Here is a 20001-nt window from a genome sequence, read left to right on the forward strand (position 1 = left end):
AGTTCACTACACTTTAACAACATCTATTTTGGCAGAAGGAAGCATGAGGAACAAAAGGTTTTTTTTTTAACTTACTTGAAATAGAGCTGTTGAAACAGTTAAGAAATAAATCTCCCCTCCTCATCCCCCCACCCAAGAGAGAACCACAGAAAGAAAGGTTGAATGAGGAAATGTGATGAGGGAGGAGTCTGAAACTGAATTTTAGACTTTTGCCAGAGACTGCTGCTTCCTGAATGGAGTTTACTATAAAGTTGGCCACAGGAAGTTTAGAGTTATTCCATCCAAGCTGTCCATATGAAGCGTCTCTTTCCTGCACTGGTGATAGAAGTTGGTTGAGAAAAGACATGGGACATACGTTGGTCAGAAAACAGATTTTCTGTTGGAATTCTGCACATCGAGTAGGAAACAGTAGAAAATAGGTTTCAGAATGGACTTAATTATATGGGTTCATTGTTACAAGGTGCTCACTGGAAGCTACGTTATTCCTGGACCACACTTGTGACAGTTCTTTCTTTCTCTCCTGCTCTGGCATCTGACTTCTGATGCTGCCTCTTCTCCCTGGGAGAAGTTGGGCATTGACGAAGTTAGGTCCTTCACTAAAACAGTTACATATCCACTTCCCTTAGAACATGAACCTTAGGAGAAGGGGGCCTTACCGAGTGGATAACAAAGAGAAAAAACAGCAAAAAGACGAGAAGAGAGAGGAGAACGGGAAAAGGAAGGGCCAGGGAAATGGGGAAGGACCAGGGAGGGAGAGTTGGGACGAACTCCTAGGCTTAAGACTTTCATAGAATCTCTAAGAAAAAAATCAGCTAATATCTATATCAGCCACAATTTAGGCTCTGCTGATGAGATGAATGTCCTTGAGGTGGCCCTTGCAGTTCACATTCCTTCACTGACAAGGGTGGAATAGGTCCTTGGTTCACTTAAAGAGGCTTTGGAGGGGCATCTGACCTTAGAAAAGGATGGGCTCACTAACTGCCTGAAGCATGGTTAACAGTCTGGGATGAATAAGATGTAATTTTGTATTCAACAAACCTGTTACATATTCATTTCCAGATGTGCCTGGAATCAAACCAGGCCATCAGAAGTCAGCATCACCAGGGAGTTCTATCCTTCACCCCAGGTTCACTTTTCAGATCTGACACATTTCCATTCCCCTCTGAACTTGCAATCTCCAGGCCTCTCAGAGAGGAGACATTTCCATTCTTTCCATTCTCAATCCTTTGATCTCTTAGAGATGAGGCAATTCTATTTTCACTGTACTGATTTAGGAAATACTGATAGGAAAAAATAAATATCCGGTTTGGTTTCTTACCCTCTCTAGGATAAATCTTAGCTGTTCTGGGAACATTAATTAAGGTGAGTGGCTGCTTTGAAGGTTGAGATATTTACCTGTCCAGTCATCTTTTTTTTTTTTTTTTAAAGATTTTATTTATTTATTTGAGACAGAGAGAATGAGAGACAGCATGAGAGAGAGGAGGGTCAGAGGGAGAAGCAGACTCCCTGCCGAGCAGGGAGCCCGATGCGGGACTCGACCCCGGGACTCCAGGATCATGACCTGAGCCGAAGGCAGTCGCTTAACCAACTGAGCCACCCAGGCGCCCATACCTGTCCAGTCATCTTATCTGGGGCTTTTGAGGTTGACACACCAGTACCCTCTTAATTAGTGAGCCCAGTAATATTTGTAGTCTGAACAAAAGTGCCTTCTCCAGTCAGAAGCCTGAACGTTCTACCCAGTACCTATATATTTGTGAGGCTCTCATACCTTCTTTATGTGGAGTGCCATTCGCATCCTCTTCTAGATCATGCTCTTCATCTGAGGGGATAAACATGATCAGCATTAGCAATTAGTAGTTGATAGTCTTATGCTCTTTATACTGGTGGGTCTTCTTTCTCATCATGCTCTTTTCAAGGCAATAATTGTTCTTCTTTTTTTTTTTTTAAATCATCTTGCATCTTCAAACTGGCCCTCTCCTTCCCTCCCCATTCATTCATTCATAAATGTTTTTAAGCGCTTACTATATGCAAGGTGCTACACTAGGAACTGGAGGCCCAGCAATGGACAAGACTGGCAGGGTCCATGCCCTTGTGGAGCTTTCAATCCACTGGATTATTTAGGCACCTATCACTAGAATCCTGATCCTTTCCCTCAAGCTCTATTTCTCCTCTCCTTCTAGAATTCTTTTCTAAATGTATGGTTTCTATGTAAGCATCCAGAGTTATGGGTGTGTGTGTGTGTGTGTGTGTGTGCGTGTGTGTGTGCATGTGTGTGGCTAAGCATGTGTTTAAAAGCTCCATGATTAATTAGTCCTTAATGTATCAAGTTTTGTTCAACTGTAGCAGAAGCTGGTCATGTAGGTAATTTTTTGTTCCTAGTACTTAGGGCTTATAGTTATCTTTTTACTGTTGTTATTCAGCCTGCCTTGTTCATTAGAGTGTAAGCTCCTGAGGGCAGTTGGAATGGTCTTTTAATTAACTGCTGCAGGTACACAATGGGTTCTAAGTCAGTGCTGTTGTCTAACTCCAATCAAGTGTTTATATGGTCAAAGTCACAACATGATTGGCCTGTTTCTTACCCTCATTAATCTGTTTCATCTCAGACTTCATACTACCTGATACCATGGGAATTGGGTCTTTACAAAGAAAGCATGAGTACCAGACTCATATTAAGCCATTTTCTATGTGGAGTAAGATGAGCAAAAACACAGTTGCTATTCTCCTTTTCATCATCTCTGCGCATGCTCTCTCTCACTCACACACACACACACACAAACACACAATGAATGGGGCATAATAAGCAACATTTTGAGGATTGAATACTTAGGTTTACTTTCTCTTCCTGGGTCTTGGGGCACTTACCTGGCTTGTTTCCCCATACTTATGCCACTAAATGAAACTTTTGAGGAGATGGCCTGGGGACAGTTCCTTTTTTTTTTTTTAAATATAAGTTTTATAGGGCGCCTGGGTGGCTCAGTTGGTTGGACGACTGCCTTCGGCTCAGGTCATGATCCTGGAGTCCCTGGATCAAGTCCTGCATCGGGCTCCCTGCTCGGCAGGGAGTCTGCTTCTCCCTCCGACCCTCCCCCCTCTCATGTGCTCTCTCTCAAATAAATAAATAAAATCTTTAAAAATAAATAAATAAATATAAGTTTTATAGAGCAATATGAATTCTGGTATGTCAGAATGGGGGAGGTAAACTCTGAGCTCATAAGTAAGAAGAAACAGCACAAACAAACGTTAGAGCACTATAGAACATTAAAGAAGTAATCGATTTCACATTAAAATGATACAATTTCCCTGCAAAAAATAAAAATTAAGGGATTGATATTCTAGGGAAATGAGTCATATGTCACCCAGATTAAAAAATTATCATATATGGGTACCTGGGTGGCTCAGTCATTAAACGTCTGCCTTCAGCTCAGGTCATGATCCCAGGGTCCTGGGATCGAGCCCCGCATTGGGCTCCCTGCTTGGCAGGAAGCCTGCTTCTCCCTCTCCCACTCCCCCTGCTTGTGTTCCTGCTCTTGCTATCTCTCTCTCTGTCAAATAAATAAATAAAATCTTTGAAAAAAAATTACCATATATGTAATGTATATTTGCCCTACAAGATTCTGTGGGGAAAGAACTCAACTCTTCTTACCTTCATGTATGGCCTCACAACAGAGAATTTCCTACTGACCACCTGTAGTGCCCCCCCAACTCCCCCTGCCCCGTGATGAGGAATAAAGATGTGAGATAATGGAGGAGTGAAATCAAATATCGGAAATAGACCTTGCTGAAATAAATCATGTCAAACATGATTCTTTGCACATTGTCTTCCTATTACTTGCCCACTTCCTTCCTTCCTCTGCCCTGATGCTTTTCCTTTTTGACATGGGACCAATTTCACAGGATTGAAAACATTAAAAGAAGAGTTGGTACGGCCTCAGTTTTAGAGATACCCGATAATTTGGACAGGGAGCATCTCTTCTGCTGATACCAAACAACTCAATCACAAAGACCAATAATTTGCTGTGCTTAGGCACTTTTGCAGAGACGGTTTATTCTACCTCGGCTGTCTGTGCCCAGATGTCTCTTCCTCCCAATTCTAATCAATGTAAATTGGGTCAGATCTCCGCTGTGAATTACAAATTGGATCCGAAGTTGGAGGGTCACCGTGCCTGTGACTCCACCTCCTTCCCACCACCATTAGATGGGAAGCTACACCAAAGATCTTTTCTAAATAAATCAGACTTTATTGTAAAACTCGGCCACTGACGAGACATAACCTCATTAGCATTGATTTTAAAATAAATTATTGAAAGTGGCTTGCCTGCTCTTTGCATTTGTAAAATAGGAGAATGTAAATGTATTTGCAATGATAAAAATGAAAACTAAACTTGATTCCTTTATCCTTTCAGGCAACAGCACTTAATCTAGTCATGATACAAAAATGGGAAAAATAAAAATCCGTTCTATGCCGTTCAATTCCAGACCAGATACTCTGATTTCCTTTGCGCCTGTGGAGTCACCTAGAAAGAAAGCAGAACGCTGGCCATAACTCTAATCCCCACATCTATTCTATCTGACGTTGACCTTCCCGGGGGGCTGAAAGGGGGCTCAAGTCAAGAAGCCTAGCTACGGATGCAAGAGGCTGGGTGCTGTGCCTTTGAAGGTGTGAGCATGGAGGTTCCGTCCCGTAGGGAAGGCAATGCTCTTCACAGCTGGTGTACAAGACAGCAGTTCTCAGCACCTTCCCAGCTGCAGAGAGGTGGACACTTTACCTCGGATCCTTCAATGAGATCAAACTGGCATCGTTCAAACTCCAAAGTCGAGAAAACCAATTACGTGGCCCCAAAAAGAAATGTCTCTTTGCTCACAAAAGAGGGTGGGTTAAACAGCTAGATTTCTTTCTCTCTCTCTCTCTCTTTTTCATCTGTAAAATGAACCTTCAATTTTAAAGAGATTATTTTGAAAAAAAATTTTTCTTTAGGCTAAAGAGCTTATTGAACTTCTTTATAAGAATATTATTAGGCATTTTAGCATTACATCTACTGGAATACATCTTCATTTAAGAGATAATTAAAATTTATGTGCAAGCTCAACTTTAAACAGTAATAGATTATAATGGTCCTTGCTCCTAACAGGGCATATGGGACCCCAACCTTACATAGATTTTAAACAAATTAACCTCTAAAGATTACTGTCCACTTATTACATTAAATGCTCTACTTGATTCCCAAATATCTCATCTCAACTGGGAAAACAGTTGAGGAAGATTCTGTGAGCTGTGCGAACATGTGAGAGAACCATGGGGCATCACAAATGAGGCTCAGTATCCAGAGAGTTGATTTCAATCAACACTCTTGGCACAATGTCAGGGACACTAATGAGAGGCTGAAAGGAACAGGACACTGACTTCACCGCAGAGACACAGAGAGGAACCAGCTTCCCATGACACCTGGCTCCTTTCTGAAGTGCTTTCTCTGACATCGGCTAAACTGAGAACAACACTGGAAAAAACGACTGGATCAGAAAGAGGGAAATCACTTCCCCCAAACAAAGCAAGGTGACAGAAGCTTAAAAAATGCCAAATGTATCAATGTGCAACCAGATGTCAAGGTGCTCTGGTGACAGATGCAACAGAAATGCAGATAGACTCGGAGTACAGAGACAGCACACAGGACAGTAGAAATGGAAAGCACTCCACGGCAGGCACAGATATGCTATAAATCTGTGGATGCTACAGCACCTCTTCAGACCACATGGAAAATATGAGCAGGATGCTAATAACACACTTAATTCTCTGTTGTATAGTTTTTAATCTCAACTGTTACCTCAGAATATTTGCATCCTATCTCTGTGGTATGGTCTTGATGAACACGATATCAAATCCAATTTGTGCTAACTGCAACACTTGGAATGCGCTGAATTTAATTTCACAAGTAATAATTGAGCACCTACTAATTGGAGGAGAAAGACCCGAATGCAAATCACTGTGGTAAGGGCTGAAACGGAGCTCAATTCTAGTTGAGTATCTGGGAGGGTGTCACTAAGGAGACATGTTTGAGCAGAAGGAGCAGGGTTTCATAGGCTGAGCTCAGGGAGGGTGTTCTAGGTGAAAAAAACCCCAGCATGATCCTGGTTTTGGTGCTGGGCCAAACAACACCTGGTGCCCGGGGCCCAGTGTGCACGGGAGTGAGAGAGGGAAAGGGCCAGGAAGCTCAGGCCTGCTGATGGCTTTGATTCTTTGAAGCTCCCTCCCATGGAGTGCTGTTGCTTTTCTGTGAAGCTGAAAATCCCTTTCTTCATAAACTTTGTGTTTTTGGCGTCTGTTTTTTTCTTTCCTTAGACCTACTCTCACCATTTCTTCTTCCTGTGGGTCTGGACAACAGTGAAGGAGGAAAAAATAATTCCATAGAATGCTTGTTTCCATTTGACTCAAATTAAACAAACAAAAAACCACCCAGTTATATGCTTTATTATAAAGCAATCTGGTTTCTGGGTCTGTAATAACCCTCCGGGGCAGTGTGGGCAGCATCGGAATGCACACAGAAATTCCTAGGGAGAACTCATGGTCTCTCTTCCCGTTTGCTCTCCTGAAATCTCTCCTGAGAACACAGCCAGATTCTGTTGTCAGTGCAGCTGTGACAAGGCCCCAGTTAAAGCTGTACAATGGTCTCAGGCGCCTTGCTGGATTCCAGCTTTGAGGCCCCAGACAAAGTGAAACCTGATAAAAGTTGTCCTTTTATGAAATACTGAATCATAAAACTGGGCCTGTGCTAGCCTGTAAAATAATTTCCAGGGAGGGGTGAGAGAGAGCTCAGCAAAGCCTCCCATCTTCCACAGATTGCTTTAGCATTTCTTTGTGGTAGTTCCCTATAGTTTAATCTACTGCAAATGAGATCTTAAAAATCAAGGGCCCCATATACTCAACACGGATGCTCAGAAATCCCACCGGATACCAACCTTGAAACCATATTACCCAGGACTAATATTTTTGTGGTCTTGGCTGAAAACCTCGAGTGCTCTGATGGGCCTTTCCCTCATGGGAAGGACGGTGCCAGCCACGTAGCAAATGCTAATCATCCCATGATCAATGTGATGTAGTGCATTTAATTTGATGACCCATACATTATTTTGATTAGGAAAAAAACATTTTTGTAGTGACTTGGTATGTTACAAGCACTTTTCTCTCCACTAGGAAGACCACTGAAATTATATTCTGGAAGGGAGATCTCACTTACGTGGCCTTCCAATAGAGACCATGAGGCTTGTGTAGGCCCCAGCCCAAAGAGGAAGCCGTAGCAGAGTCATCAATGCTAAGTATTCTCTGCAAAGCACATTTACCTGTTATAATGAAACAAATGTGAGAAGCCCAAATCATTTGACTTTTGATGGGTCTGCAGTGTTAGCACAATCCAACGTTACCATTGGCCATCCCTCCACCCAGCACCTGTCTTTGCAGTAAATCGGGCCTGAGCAGAAGGTGCACTCCACATTCCATCTGCTCAGGATTTTCAATTTCACCTGCTTCATACATATAGCTGAAAATGTCCAACTGGACTGTCTCAGGTTTGGTTGGTGGAGGCGGGGGACTAGCCATCCCTCAATTTTTCAAGGAGGTAACCCTTCCTATTTAAACACCACCAAGTTACTAACGGCCAGCATTACTGAGTGCTCACTGTAGGCCAGGGTTCCATTCTAAGTGTTTTACACACTCCGGTTCTAGGCTTCTCACAGCATCCCTCTACGACAGGTACTCTTGTTATCCCCGTTGTACAGGTGGGAAAATCACACACACAGAGGGCAAATCACTTGCTCAAGGTCTCACAGCTAGCAGGTGGCTGAGCAGGTCCATTCTGACTCAGAGCCAGCACTTTTACCTGTGATATCTTGCTGTCTCTTGCATGCGGCTGCTCCATAGATCTTGTGAGATGGCAGCAGAGGGTAGGCAGCTGCCCTCACATTCCCTTCCAATTCCTCCAGGGCTGGTACTGTGGCACATGTATAGTGAACAGAAAATTCCAGAAGCAACAAGCTGAGTGGCGTGGGTGGGAAGCTGGGGGATGGAGACTCGGGGCTGAAATATTCTTATCATCATTAAATGCCAATATAGCCCACCTCCAATGCTGTCTCTAAAAACTGGGATGGATAGATGGTTCTTTTCGGGAAAGAACCTGTTAGTTAGCTGCGGTTTCCCTAACATGAAGAAAGACACCCTGGATCTCCTGCAGTGTGGCCTTCCTCACTTTCGGGGGACAGTTGTGAGCATAGGCGAAGCGGTTTTCCTCGGGAAAGCAGGCCAGTGTCCATGCCCCCAGAGTCTATCTAACATCTCAACTGGTGCGAAGTTCGGAGGCATGCCCTGGGACCCTCGGCAGTGCCGGGATGGCCAAGGGTAAGAGTTGAGGAGGCAAGGGAAGGATGGTCGTTAAGAAGCCAGTCATACATTCATTGACACATCATCTGGGGTAAGGTGATGGTCTCAAAATCATCTTATTTCCCGATGCTCCTTCTCTTTCCTGCCCTTTGCTCTGCACCTCTGAGCATCAGCCCCCTCCTCTCTGGTTCCTCTGAGAACTAAACCTGTGCATGAAAAGCCCCTTCTTTGCTCCCCAGAAGGCTGAGTGGTTCAGTGAGGTTTTCCCAGAGCACTCTTCCACAGCTGTAACCCAAAGTGGAGTGTCACCTGGATATTTCCCCCAGCCTAGATGGGAGTGAGTGGAATGTGAGCTCCCTAAGAAGATTCTGGCCAAGTTGGGGAGTACATCTCGTTTAAGGGAGTGTTGTGAATTAGATCCATTTCTGCACCCTGCTGTTGCAGTGGAGCAGACTGTGAAAGGGAAGATTCTCAGAGGAGCTGTGTTTTAATGTAGCAATTTGATTCAATTTTCCACTCTATAAAATTACCCATCACTGCTCGTTGCTTTCTAACAGACACCTTCACTCTTAATTTAACAATCCTATCGAATTCTGCCAGGGAAATTGGAAAAATTTATCACCTGTGAAATTTTATTTTCCTTTGGTTGTATCTGTTTTTGTAAAACTTCATTAACGACGATGACTTGCTGAGGAAATTATCATTTTTTTTTTAACTTCAGACACAAGAAATGGCTCGACCTCAACCAAGATATCATTTGCATAATAAAACACAACAAAAAGGCTGGGGAAGTCGGGACTGGCAGAGGCTGGAAGTGCTAGGAGAAGAAGCAGGCTCTCCCTGGTGGATGGGGAGGTAGGTGAAGTCCTCAGCAAGGAGACATGGGGCCACAGCCCGGCTCCTTGACTCAGGAAGCAATGACGTGGCTCACCCCCACACCCCCAAGGGAAGAGACAAATGCAGCATTGGGACAGGGTTGGACCTTCTTCTTAGGAAGCCTTGAAATGCAAGTTGCTTACTGACCCTGCTTTTTAGCAACCAGTCCTGTCTTCAGGGGCCCGAGTGTTAGATTCACCTTGGTTCCTAACTTCGTCTGGGATCGAGGTTTAAATTGCTATAAATTTCGGCTTAACTCGAATTTCTCAGCAGAGCACTGAACTCCTGGCAAATTTCCACAGGAGCAATCTTTCTGAATGGACTTGAAGATTCAGCGTTCCTGTGGTCTAACTACCTCACAATTAAGAGGCTCAGGCTTTGGTTTTCCACAGTCTGACCCCCACTGTGCTCCGCGCCGTTCAACAGCTGCTGTTGTTCCCACAAGAAGGGGCTATGTGGAAGCAGTGATGACTATACATTTTTTTTTTTTTTTTTTTTAAAGATTTTATTTATTTATTTGACAGAGACACAGCGAGAGAGGGAACACAAGCAGGGGGAGTGGGAGAGGGAGAAGCAGGCCTCCCGCCAAGCAGGGAGCCCGAAGCGGGGCTCGATCCCAGGAGCCTGAGATCATGACCTGAGCCGAAGGCAGACGCTCAACGACTGAGCCACCCAGGCGCCCCGACTATACATTTTTTGAGATGCCAGTTATCATGCCTTTGGAAGAAAAGAAATATGTACATGGGCCTGCTGTAATGGTGGGCAGAGGAAACAGGTTTATGTGTGAGAGAGACGATTAGATTTGTGGTATATCTGAACCAGGTACTGATGGGTTATACTCCATTGGGGTCTCCTTCGGTTACTGACAAGGTCTGTCAGCGCTTACTTGTACTCCTTTAGGCTTTTGATAACCTTCATCATTTTGAGGTGACTTTATTTACTCACATTTACCCAGAAAAGAAGTTGAAACTAGAGAGTTTTGATGACCCACCTCAAGATCCAGAGTAAACCAATGGAGGCCAACATGAGGAGACTTGACTCTTTAACCTTGTTGACATATGTAATAATTAAGTTATTGTTGACATATGTAATAAGTTACTTTGCATGGCAAAGGTGAAAGACATGCCCTGATCAATTCATCTTGCTCCCAGAGCACGGGAGAGCTTTTGTACTGGGAATCATAGAAGCTCCACTGAAGCTTCCCTATGTTATTTTCTTCAGAGATTGGGCTTCCTCTGGAGGTTTCAAACTTACATTCTTCCACCAGGTCAAGAATTTCTGAAACTAATAGAAGATAATCAGAAGACAAAATTTCTCACCTGGTAAGACTTCATAAATATCTTCTTCTGTCTCCTTTGTGGGCTCTTTTAGCCCCAGACTCCCAGGCAAGATGACAGGTCTGCATTGGGAACCGGAATTTGGGGCATCAAAACCATCGATATCATCATATGTCTCTTCCTCTTCCTCCTCTTCCTCCTCCTCTTCACATGGAATGGTTAAGGAGCTCAGATCTGCCAGGGCAGAGATGAGAATGAATCCAGATGGGGAGAAAAAAGGAAAGAATAAGGCAGGGAAGGGAAGAGGGAGAAGGAGGCAGAGGGATGAGAATAAGATATGTCAAAAGAAAATGAAACGCTGGGTTAAGTGCTGTTATTTCTAATGTGGGCCTTGGTGCCAGGAAATCTACAGGAAAGGCCAGACTAGCACTGTGTCAGGTTTAAACCATCAACATAAATCCTTCCCTGCAATAAAACTTGATCAGGATGAAGCAGCTCTGAAAAGTAGGAGTGTGCGAATGAGCACAAGAGGCGAAGGGTTGAGAAGAAGGTGGAAGAGGAAATGCCAGCACCCCGTGCACTGTTCCCTGAGTAGAGAAAGGGCAGGGGGATGGTCTGTGGCTCCCCAGGGTGCGCAGAGCCCTGGGAGCGATGGTGGCTCCTGGAGGGTAGCCGAGCTGTCAGAAGCTCGTCACCCCCATGATCTCACTGCAGAATGTCAGACAAGTTTGTTCGTAAAGAGAAAAACGGGCAAGAGTGGAAGAAGGGAAAGTGAGATACAGAAAAATATAACAGTTGTGCGAGACCAAATGGAATGGCTGAGCCACGGGGTTACCATTGTCATTTTGTAACTGTGCAGTCTGGCTGACCTCAAAGTGGGTCACTGCAGAGAGGATGTTGAGCTGTAACAGCACTGGGCAGCACAGGGCAGGAGAGGGAGATTGGTTTTTTATTTTAATGGGGAACTGGGAAGGTTCGCTCTCGGATGTCTAGTACAGAAGGCTCTCTGAAACCCTGCTGAGGGGTCTCTGCAGGATGGGGGAGTGCAGTCAGGGTACTCTGGGGAAGGAATGGATGGAGAGACATCCGATGTTCATTTCAAAACACAATAAAACTGTTTGGCTTGATTAGGCATTTAATAAAGATTTTGCAACAATTTTCATCGGAATTCTGGTGCCACCTCATATGAGGAAGGGATCAAAGACACATTTGTGACTTAAACCATATGTTATTATTTTGTTTGTTTTAAAATAAAATGGAATGAATAATTTCTTCAATGTGGGATTCTGAACGTACCACAGGGTACAGCTCAATAAAGCTGCTTTGAGTTTTATTGAGGTTTACACACTTAGGGGTATATTACACGCATAAATCCAAGGCACCTAGATGAGAGTGTACCCTGTAGTCTTGCCATCAATGTTCATGTTTGCCTAGCTCCAGTCTATTATACGTGACGCTCTTGGTAGATGCAATAGTTTGTTTTTGTGATAGCAAAGGCATAAACTGAGTAAAATAGGCAATTCTTGTAATTAAAGCTCTGGTGCTTCCTTCTTTTTATCCACAATAAAATCTTACAGCAGAATAAAAAAAAAAAAACGGAGACGAAAAGGCTTGGTGTTTTTAGGCTGGTGTGCTTCTCCCTAGGTCTTGGGCCATGTACAACGTTGGCGTTTCTGCCTTTCTGCAGCGGCAGGGTCCTGCCACGAGGGTCTATCCTGGGTTATCTGATGCCAAGTGATGGACTCAGGTTGGCTGTTTCTACCTGTCAGGCCACTCCCAGATAAGCCTTCCTGGGCCACTCTCACTGCTGTGCCTGCAGGCTGGCCAGCAGAGGGTACTCTAAGAGCGGTCATTTAACATCTTCAGGCAGGACTCTTCCCATCCCAAAGCAAGGGACATTTTATTGTGGTTTGGGTAAGAACAGTTTGCTTTTAATGTCCATGTTGATGAAGGCCACCTTGACAAGTATAGATTTCTACTTCTTGCTAAGTTTCAAACAAGAAGATTTGGGGCCTAAATTGCATCTAGGTGACTTTACATTTGATATCATGAATTTGTTTTCCAGAACATACGGGGTTGTGAGGCACCGAATGGAGCTGAGCTGGTTTTCAGAAGTTCCTTTTCTAGTGATTACGAATACTACAGAGGTCATCTCCAGGTTGATGGTTTCTTTATCTTATGATTCATACATGGTACTATTTGTTGTTATAATATAAGGGATGGTAGAAGGGAGAACGAACAGAAAAGAAAATACAGATTGAAGACTGTGGATTATATTTATGCAATATAACTTCAACTGCAAATCCACTTAAGTGTTGTTTCTGTAATAAGGATACTTACCCTTTAACAAGAAACTGATTTGATCCACCCAGTCTCTGGCTTCAGCTGGATTAGCAGCTGTAAACTAGAGAAAAATTAGTGAATTAATTTATTACCTTCATGAATTCATAAAATTTCCATGAATCCTAGAGGGAGGTTCAAAGAGAAGAGCCTGTGAGTCAAGTTGCAGAGTCAGGTTGAAAGCTGAGGATTCTCTGTCTGCTTAATATTTAGAAAAAAGATCGAAATCTTACTCAAAGTGATATTTCCCTTCATCTGTATACCCAATGTTGACTACTATTTGAGTCCAGACCTTCACATTCACATGCATTCATTCGATTATCCATGCATTCATCAGGCATTTTTTTGAGAAAAGGTTACCAAAAAAAAAAAAAAAGGCAAACCCAAACTCCTGACTTTAAAGAACAGTGTATCAGTTATGGAGACAAGATACACACTTGAGATGGGAACCCACGAAGTAGGTGCATCTGAGAACAGTCGGATGCTGAGAGAGCACAGGAGCACTTGCCTGGAGTAAAGCCAGGGAAGCTGGTGCAAATAATGCTGTTTTGGTCGGATTTTAAAAGAGTTGGTGGAAACTGCCTGGTGGAGGGAACCATGTTCAGGAGATTAGGAATGAGACCACTGTGTATGGGGGAAGGTAGGCAGATCAACTTGACCGGAGAACAGTAACAGGTGATGTGGGAATGTTGCCAGTCCGGGAGGAGTTGGTGAAGGGGCTCTGAGTACTAGGTGTTCAGACTTAAAATGTAGGCAAGAGCAAACCACTGTAAATTCTAGCAAAAGGTGTGGGAGATTCTTTCAAGAGTTGTGGGGAGTAGGGATTAGAAAAGGGAGATACTGGAGACAGGAGACCAGCTAGAAGGCTATTTCATTGGTCCTCTGGGGGAAGTGGTTGGGACAACTATTGTGATGGCGGTGGGAATAAGTAAGAAGGGGACGATCCAAAGGATATTGTAGGTAAAGAATCCACGGACCATGATAATGATTTGGATTCAATGGGCCAAGGAAAAGAAGAAGTAAACAAACTCTACATTCTGATTCACAAAACAAGCCAGTCAAGCACCAAGCCTTAGCATTTTTTTATTTTAAATGAATCAACTTGAAATGACTGTTCCTGAAAAACATTTTTATTATCTGGCCATTAGGGTAAGATAAAGATACGTGCCGTATAATAAACCTAGTTCCTGCTTAATACTTATTAATAGACATTGTCATTCTTGATTTCTTAAAAACTCACTTCCATAAGAAATGTCTAAGGAAATTGATTTAGACTTGTCATATAAATTTTTATCTGGAGGAGACACCATCAATACTGAATAATAAAAATAACTTAGATACATGCCCAGTGCATACATCTGTTATGTATATATCTATGAAGGACTCTCTAGAAAAGTTTATTTTATTTTATTTATTTTATTTTTTTAAAGATTTTATTTATTTATTTGAGAGAGAGAATGAGAGAGAGCACATGAGAGGGGGGAGGGTTGGAGGGAGAGGCAGACTCCCTGCAGAGCAGGGAGCCCGATGCGGGACTCGATCCAGGGACTCCAGGATCATGACCTGAGCCGAAGGCAGTCGCTTAACCAACTGAGCCACCCAGGCGCCCTAGAAAAGTTTAGTTTAAATAAAAAAAAACTTTTTTTGAAATTCCATATTGAAGACCTGCTTGTTTTATCAAAACGAGGTTTAAGATACTGTAGAAACATAAAAGGATGAGTACTGAGAAGCATTTGAAGAGTCAAAGGTTACTCAAGTGGTTAATATTAACCTTAGCATGTCTTTTCTCTTTTTCATAAGTTAGCTAAAAATTTTCCAAATTGCTTTAGTAAAACTGTGACAAGATAAAAATGACCAACAAGCAGGAAATAATATTTGTTTGTATATATATATTTATACACACACACATGTAAAAATATATTTTCGGAGAAAATCATGACATTCCCATAGTCAGAATTTTTAAAAATTGCTTTAGTTAATAAATGCCTTACTTATTATATTACCTACTACATTGTGTCAAAATGTATAAAAATGAACACAGTGAAGAATAAGCCTTTCCCACCCCAACCCAGGTACTCTAGTCCCTCCAGTTATCACTGTTACTACTCACTAATCATTGTCACCAATGTCTTGGGAGTCCTTCCAGAGATATACAATGCTTCTACACACAGGAAAATTATTTTGGATAGCAAGATGAATATGGGAAAGTAACTTATTTTTCATTCTACAGTCAGATTTTCCTTTTTCTGGGTTTCATGGAAGGAAGTAAAGATAGTTAAAAAAAATAAAGAGAATGGGAATTGAAGGTGTGAAATCAGACATGTTGAATAAGGAATTGGATTGTGTGGTCCAATAGACAAGACTCTCACCTATGGAGTGAGACTGGGATGGCGGGGGGTGAGGGGCGGAAGCCAACCAAAGGCAGTATCTGGGATGAGAGTGACAAGAGAGAGGAGGAAGGAGGGCATCATATAGCAAAGGTGAAGACATGTCAAGAAAGAAGGTCCTGGTAAGAAGTGAGCAGGTAACAGAGAAAGGATGGAACCCAGCATAGCACCCCCAGCTCACATGCCGCGTGGAACAGAACTCCAACACAAATGAGGATCATCATCTCCTCGGCTCATCCTACCTCATAGCTGCGCCTATCCTGGGAGGTCAGTTCAAAGCAGGACTCTTTCTTGGAATCTTTTCGCAGGTAGGGGGCCATCCGTACACTGTAGCCCTTAATGAGAAAGGTCCCTTTGGGCTGCTTGCCTGCAAGACAGGAAAGCTCCCTGTATCCCCAGAGAGATGCAACCACCGAGGGAAGGCATCTTCTCTGGAATGTAAAATAAAAGCATGGAAACAGCTGTTACATCCCCGAGGAAACACAACAGTCAAGGAAAGGTTATTAAGGAAGCTTAAGAAGAGGCTACTGTGACAGCGAGGCAGAGATCACTGCCAAGCTAGGGAAATGCAACATGAAAGGTTATTTTGCCAGAAGAGTACAACAGAGACAGAGAATTTATTAGAATGTTAAGAGATCTATAATAACAGAAGGAAGGAATTATTACAGCAGGGAGAGTGTGGCTGTAAATGTGAGGCTCTTGAAGGCTGTTAGAGAACTGTAGCATATTATCATCAGGGCTGGCAGAGCTCACATTTGAGGGGAGGGACAGCAGTGTGGGGGGCGTGATGAGTTCCCGGGATCTCTTCCTCTGCCCTATGTAGCATTTGGGCTAGACTGCTCTCCCCCTCCTGCTGGCCAGGTCGGAATTGGTGCTAGAGGGAGAATAATTAAATCTCAGTATTTTATCCCCCTTCCCAGAGGTCAAATTGGGAAGTAGTACTGTTAATTATCATTGGGCGATGAAGAAGGAAGAACAGGATTAAGGGAAGGCAAGGAGAGACCACTCTGTCTGTCGCTCCCTTTTTTTTTTTTTTTAATAAACTATTAGGAATGGGAAAAGAGGATCTTGTTTCCAATGATTTTGTGTCCTCCTGGTGTGGTTCAGGCAGAACATACAGAGGAGTGGAACCACAGTGTCTGGGTGATGATTTGTGTCCTGTATCATGTGCAATGGATTGTTTAATACATGCTTTTTGAGGATGATGATGATAAGGTGGCAGTGGGATGACAGTATTAGGAAAAGAAAAGAGAAAAACTCTATCCTTACCTGGTTGAGCTAAAAGAAATACACAAACACTCTATACTTGCTAAGAAAAATGTCTTGGGCACAATAAGAAGTAACTGGCAAGAAGGGAGCCATGCAACAGTGCTTTTTGACACCAGAATCTTTTTTGTTAAAGTATCTCTCCTTGTTCTAACTGGCCACTAAAATGTTTTGTTGTTTCTTTGGTCACCAGGTTTTATTTCACCCTGACGGCAAAATGGTCCATAAAAGTCTCCACGTCTCTCCCTCTCCCACTCTCTCACCTTGAGTATAGAGGATTCTGAATGATTGAACATGATACCTGGCTTTATGTTCAGATATGCCAAATACTTATTTAATGCAAGGGAAATGAAGAACATTTTTACAATGATGTAAATGTTATATGAGTTTGAAGGTTTAAAATAAGAAAATAGTACCTGGCTGGCTTGTACACCTAGAATTCAGGGAAGAAATTGTGGTTGCTGGGCTGGAGAGTGGTCTGGGGGTTGGACGGAAGCTGGGGATGGTTTTGAGCTATGCGGCTATGATTGCCAAGTAGTGCTTCACACTTCACCCCTACATGGGAAAGTCTCCGAGGAATATAAGAGGGTGAACCCAAGATGAAGTCAGTGATACCTGTGGTAGGCAGAAAAGCAGGGTGAGCCAACTGCCTTAAAGCCCAAGGGCAAATCTTAAGGATCCCAAGTCATTTAGCAAAGTTGCAGTTCTTTCTGCTATCTTAATACCAAAGGTATGGGAAGTCCAAAGGCAATTGGGTAGATATCTGATTATTCCCTGGGACTGGATATCTAGGCATTGGGAGATGCATAATCCTAGGAAGGAAGGAAGAGGGGAGAAACAGGGAATGACTGGAAGGAAAATGAAGGGTTTACTCGGAATAACTGGCCTCTGTGCCAGTTGGGAAAGCCCCCACAAGAACTGATGTGTTGCTTTTTTAATTTCTCTCTTGCTTCATAGAATTATTCCTGGGGCTAGTTAGAGTCTGCAGGAGGGTGTCCCCTCTTTGAAAGTTTGTGTTCACTTACAATGATAATTTTTAACTTGTATTTAGTTGTAGCTGCCTCCAACTTGTGCTTATATCCTGTTCCTTCTCATGAACTTAGCGACACGGTTAAGCATGGATGGGAGGTCTTTTAGGGATCGCATATGAGTGTTGTGCTTGATTGACTCAGTGGTGGCTCATTAAGAAGCTGCCTCTGGCCTGAGTCAACACTTCACTGCTGCTGCCATCTGGCTGGAGGGTGTCTCTTGGGCACAGCAACCATTTGGGTCTCAACACTCCATGACTCTAGGGATGTCCACTGGACTACTTCCCAGTATGCAGTGAGATAAAGTTGAGAGCATATTCTTAGAGAGTTTGGACCCAAGGGTTCTATTTCTGGGCTGTTGGTAAGCTGTTCAAATCCTTCTCAGATTTTTTCTCAATATTTTAACTATATTATTAACATCTATAAAGAGTTTGAGGTTCTTGGGGCGCCTGGGTGGCTCAGTTGGTTAAGCATCTGCCTTCGGCTCAGGTCACGGTCCCACAGTCCTGGGATCGAGCCCCGCATCGGGCTCCCTGCTTGGCGGGAAGCCTGCTTCTCCCTCTCCCACTCCCCCTGCTTGTGTTCCTTCTCTCGCTGTGTCTCTCTCTCTGTCAATTAAATAAATAAATAAAATATTAAAAAAAAAAAAAGAGTTTGAGGTTCTTAAAAAAAAAATGCCAAAGTGTTCAACCTTGATAATATTATGTTATTAGTCATAATAAAAGATAACTTTTTAACATTTTATTTTTTTAAAGATTTATTTATTTGAGAGATTTATAAGATCTAAAGAGTTTATTTGAGAGAGAGTGAGCACGTGTGTCCACGTGAATAGGGGGAGGGGCAGAGGGAGAGAACCTTCAAGCAGACTCCCCGCTGAGTGCAGAACCCCACCTGGGGTTTTGATCCCATGACCCATGAGACCATGACCCCTGAGATCATGACCTGAGCTGAAGCCAAGAGTTGGACGCTTAACCGACTGAGCCACCTAGGCACCCCAAAGATAACCTTTTGATATGCTGACCACACGATCCTAGTGTTTAAAGGGGAAATAATTTCTAAATTGGCATCTGAGTTTTTGGGGATGGGCGAGGTATTACTTACCCAAGTCTCTTTCTTTCCCAAGCATGTCCCTTTATGGGTGTTAGTTAAAGACTGCTATCTTGAGATCTAAGTGCTTGAGAATTTACGAAGTGCTTGCATCCAGGAGGGAGATGCTGCTGTGCAAATGAAGAACACTTACTTTTCTCATTAGCATAGTAGTAGAAGAGGCCTCTGCTGACCACACACCATCGCTTCTGCCACTCTGATCCAAAGAAACTATGATCTAAACGGAACAGCGGTAAGGGACATAAATTCAGGTAGCTACAACCACTGACGAGTCTGTAAAGTCCAACACACAGTCCAGTGTGTTATTGTTTTATTTCCTAGGTTAATGGACTGTAAACTCCTCCCTTTCACTCCCACAGGCTATCCCATATTGACTCAGAGTCCAGAGGGTTCGCTCAGTTAAAGGTCCAAATTCTAAACAGGGTTTGCCTGTTCTGGCCCTCACGGCAGTCCCACTATCTATCTTCCTTTATGGCTCTCGGGTTCTAATCTCATTCAGTACTTTTAAAATTCTCTGTGATACTTTCATGTGGTGCCTTTTAGCAAACCTAGCTGATGCTCCAGGCCACAGGCATGAGAAAGGCTTTCATTGTACTAAGGCAATTTGCCTTTTGAGGGTTAAACCTGGGACCCCGGGCTTAGTTAGGGTAGCAGTATCTATTTTAATCCAGTGAGTGACAGGTCGAGAGTCAGGCTCCTCTGAATTGTGAAACTGGGTTGCTTCACACAGGATGTAAAATTACACTTCGGCAACATAGTTTTACTCTACAGGAGCATACTGAGAGATGAGAACAAGAATATCATCACTCATTCATTCAACAAGTATTTTTATTAAGCACCTGTTGTGTACCAGGTGAACAAAGCAGAACGGGTTCCTATGCTGATGAAGCTCACAATCGGCTGAAGATTTTGGGGCATCTCTCTTCAGCCTATGCACAAACACCAGATTTCTTTTCCTCTCCCACCTTCCTTTTGGCCTTCCCCCTCCTGAGCACAGAACTGGGCATAGAAAAAGCACCTGCTATGTTAGCCCTCTTTTTCCTCATTTTCCTTCCCTTCCTGGAATGTTCTGAGACTTGTGGGTCTGGTCAGTACCTTTGCTTTTCTTCTCCAAGTATCCTTGCTTGATGATGTTATCAAGTTCTTGAGCTCCTCTTATGATGTCTTCCACTCCTAAAAGGAAAACAGCAGAATGCGCTGTTGAAACCTGACAGAATTTTCATTTATTTAGGTTCCTTTAGATGTTCCACATTAATGAAGGGGGTGCAGAAGGGCAGCTGCTTAAACACAGCACAAAATAAAACAATTTTTATATGATTGGGGGGAAAAGGTAAATTTTCTCTTCCTAATTATAT

General features: G+C 43.1%; 1 protein-coding gene across 1 annotated transcript in view; it reads right to left on the reverse strand.

Moving 5' to 3' along the window:
* SKAP1 (src kinase associated phosphoprotein 1) overlaps positions 1-20001 on the reverse strand; it is a 266750-nt gene that overhangs the window by 29603 nt on the left and 217146 nt on the right. Inside the window, exons 5-10 of the mRNA XM_081805143.1 lie at positions 19742-19819; positions 18780-18863; positions 15488-15612; positions 12859-12922; positions 10561-10752; positions 1769-1819 (exon numbers count right to left, since the gene is read on the reverse strand). Of these exons, the coding sequence (XP_081661269.1) occupies positions 1769-1819; positions 10561-10752; positions 12859-12922; positions 15488-15612; positions 18780-18863; positions 19742-19819 (594 nt within the window). The remainder of the gene's footprint in view (positions 1-1768; positions 1820-10560; positions 10753-12858; positions 12923-15487; positions 15613-18779; positions 18864-19741; positions 19820-20001) is intronic.

The sequence above is a fragment of the Leptonychotes weddellii genome, chromosome 15 (assembly GCF_054177405.1).
Source record: "Leptonychotes weddellii isolate Sample4059 chromosome 15, ASM5417740v2, whole genome shotgun sequence".
Classification (NCBI taxonomy): domain Eukaryota; kingdom Metazoa; phylum Chordata; class Mammalia; order Carnivora; family Phocidae; genus Leptonychotes; species Leptonychotes weddellii.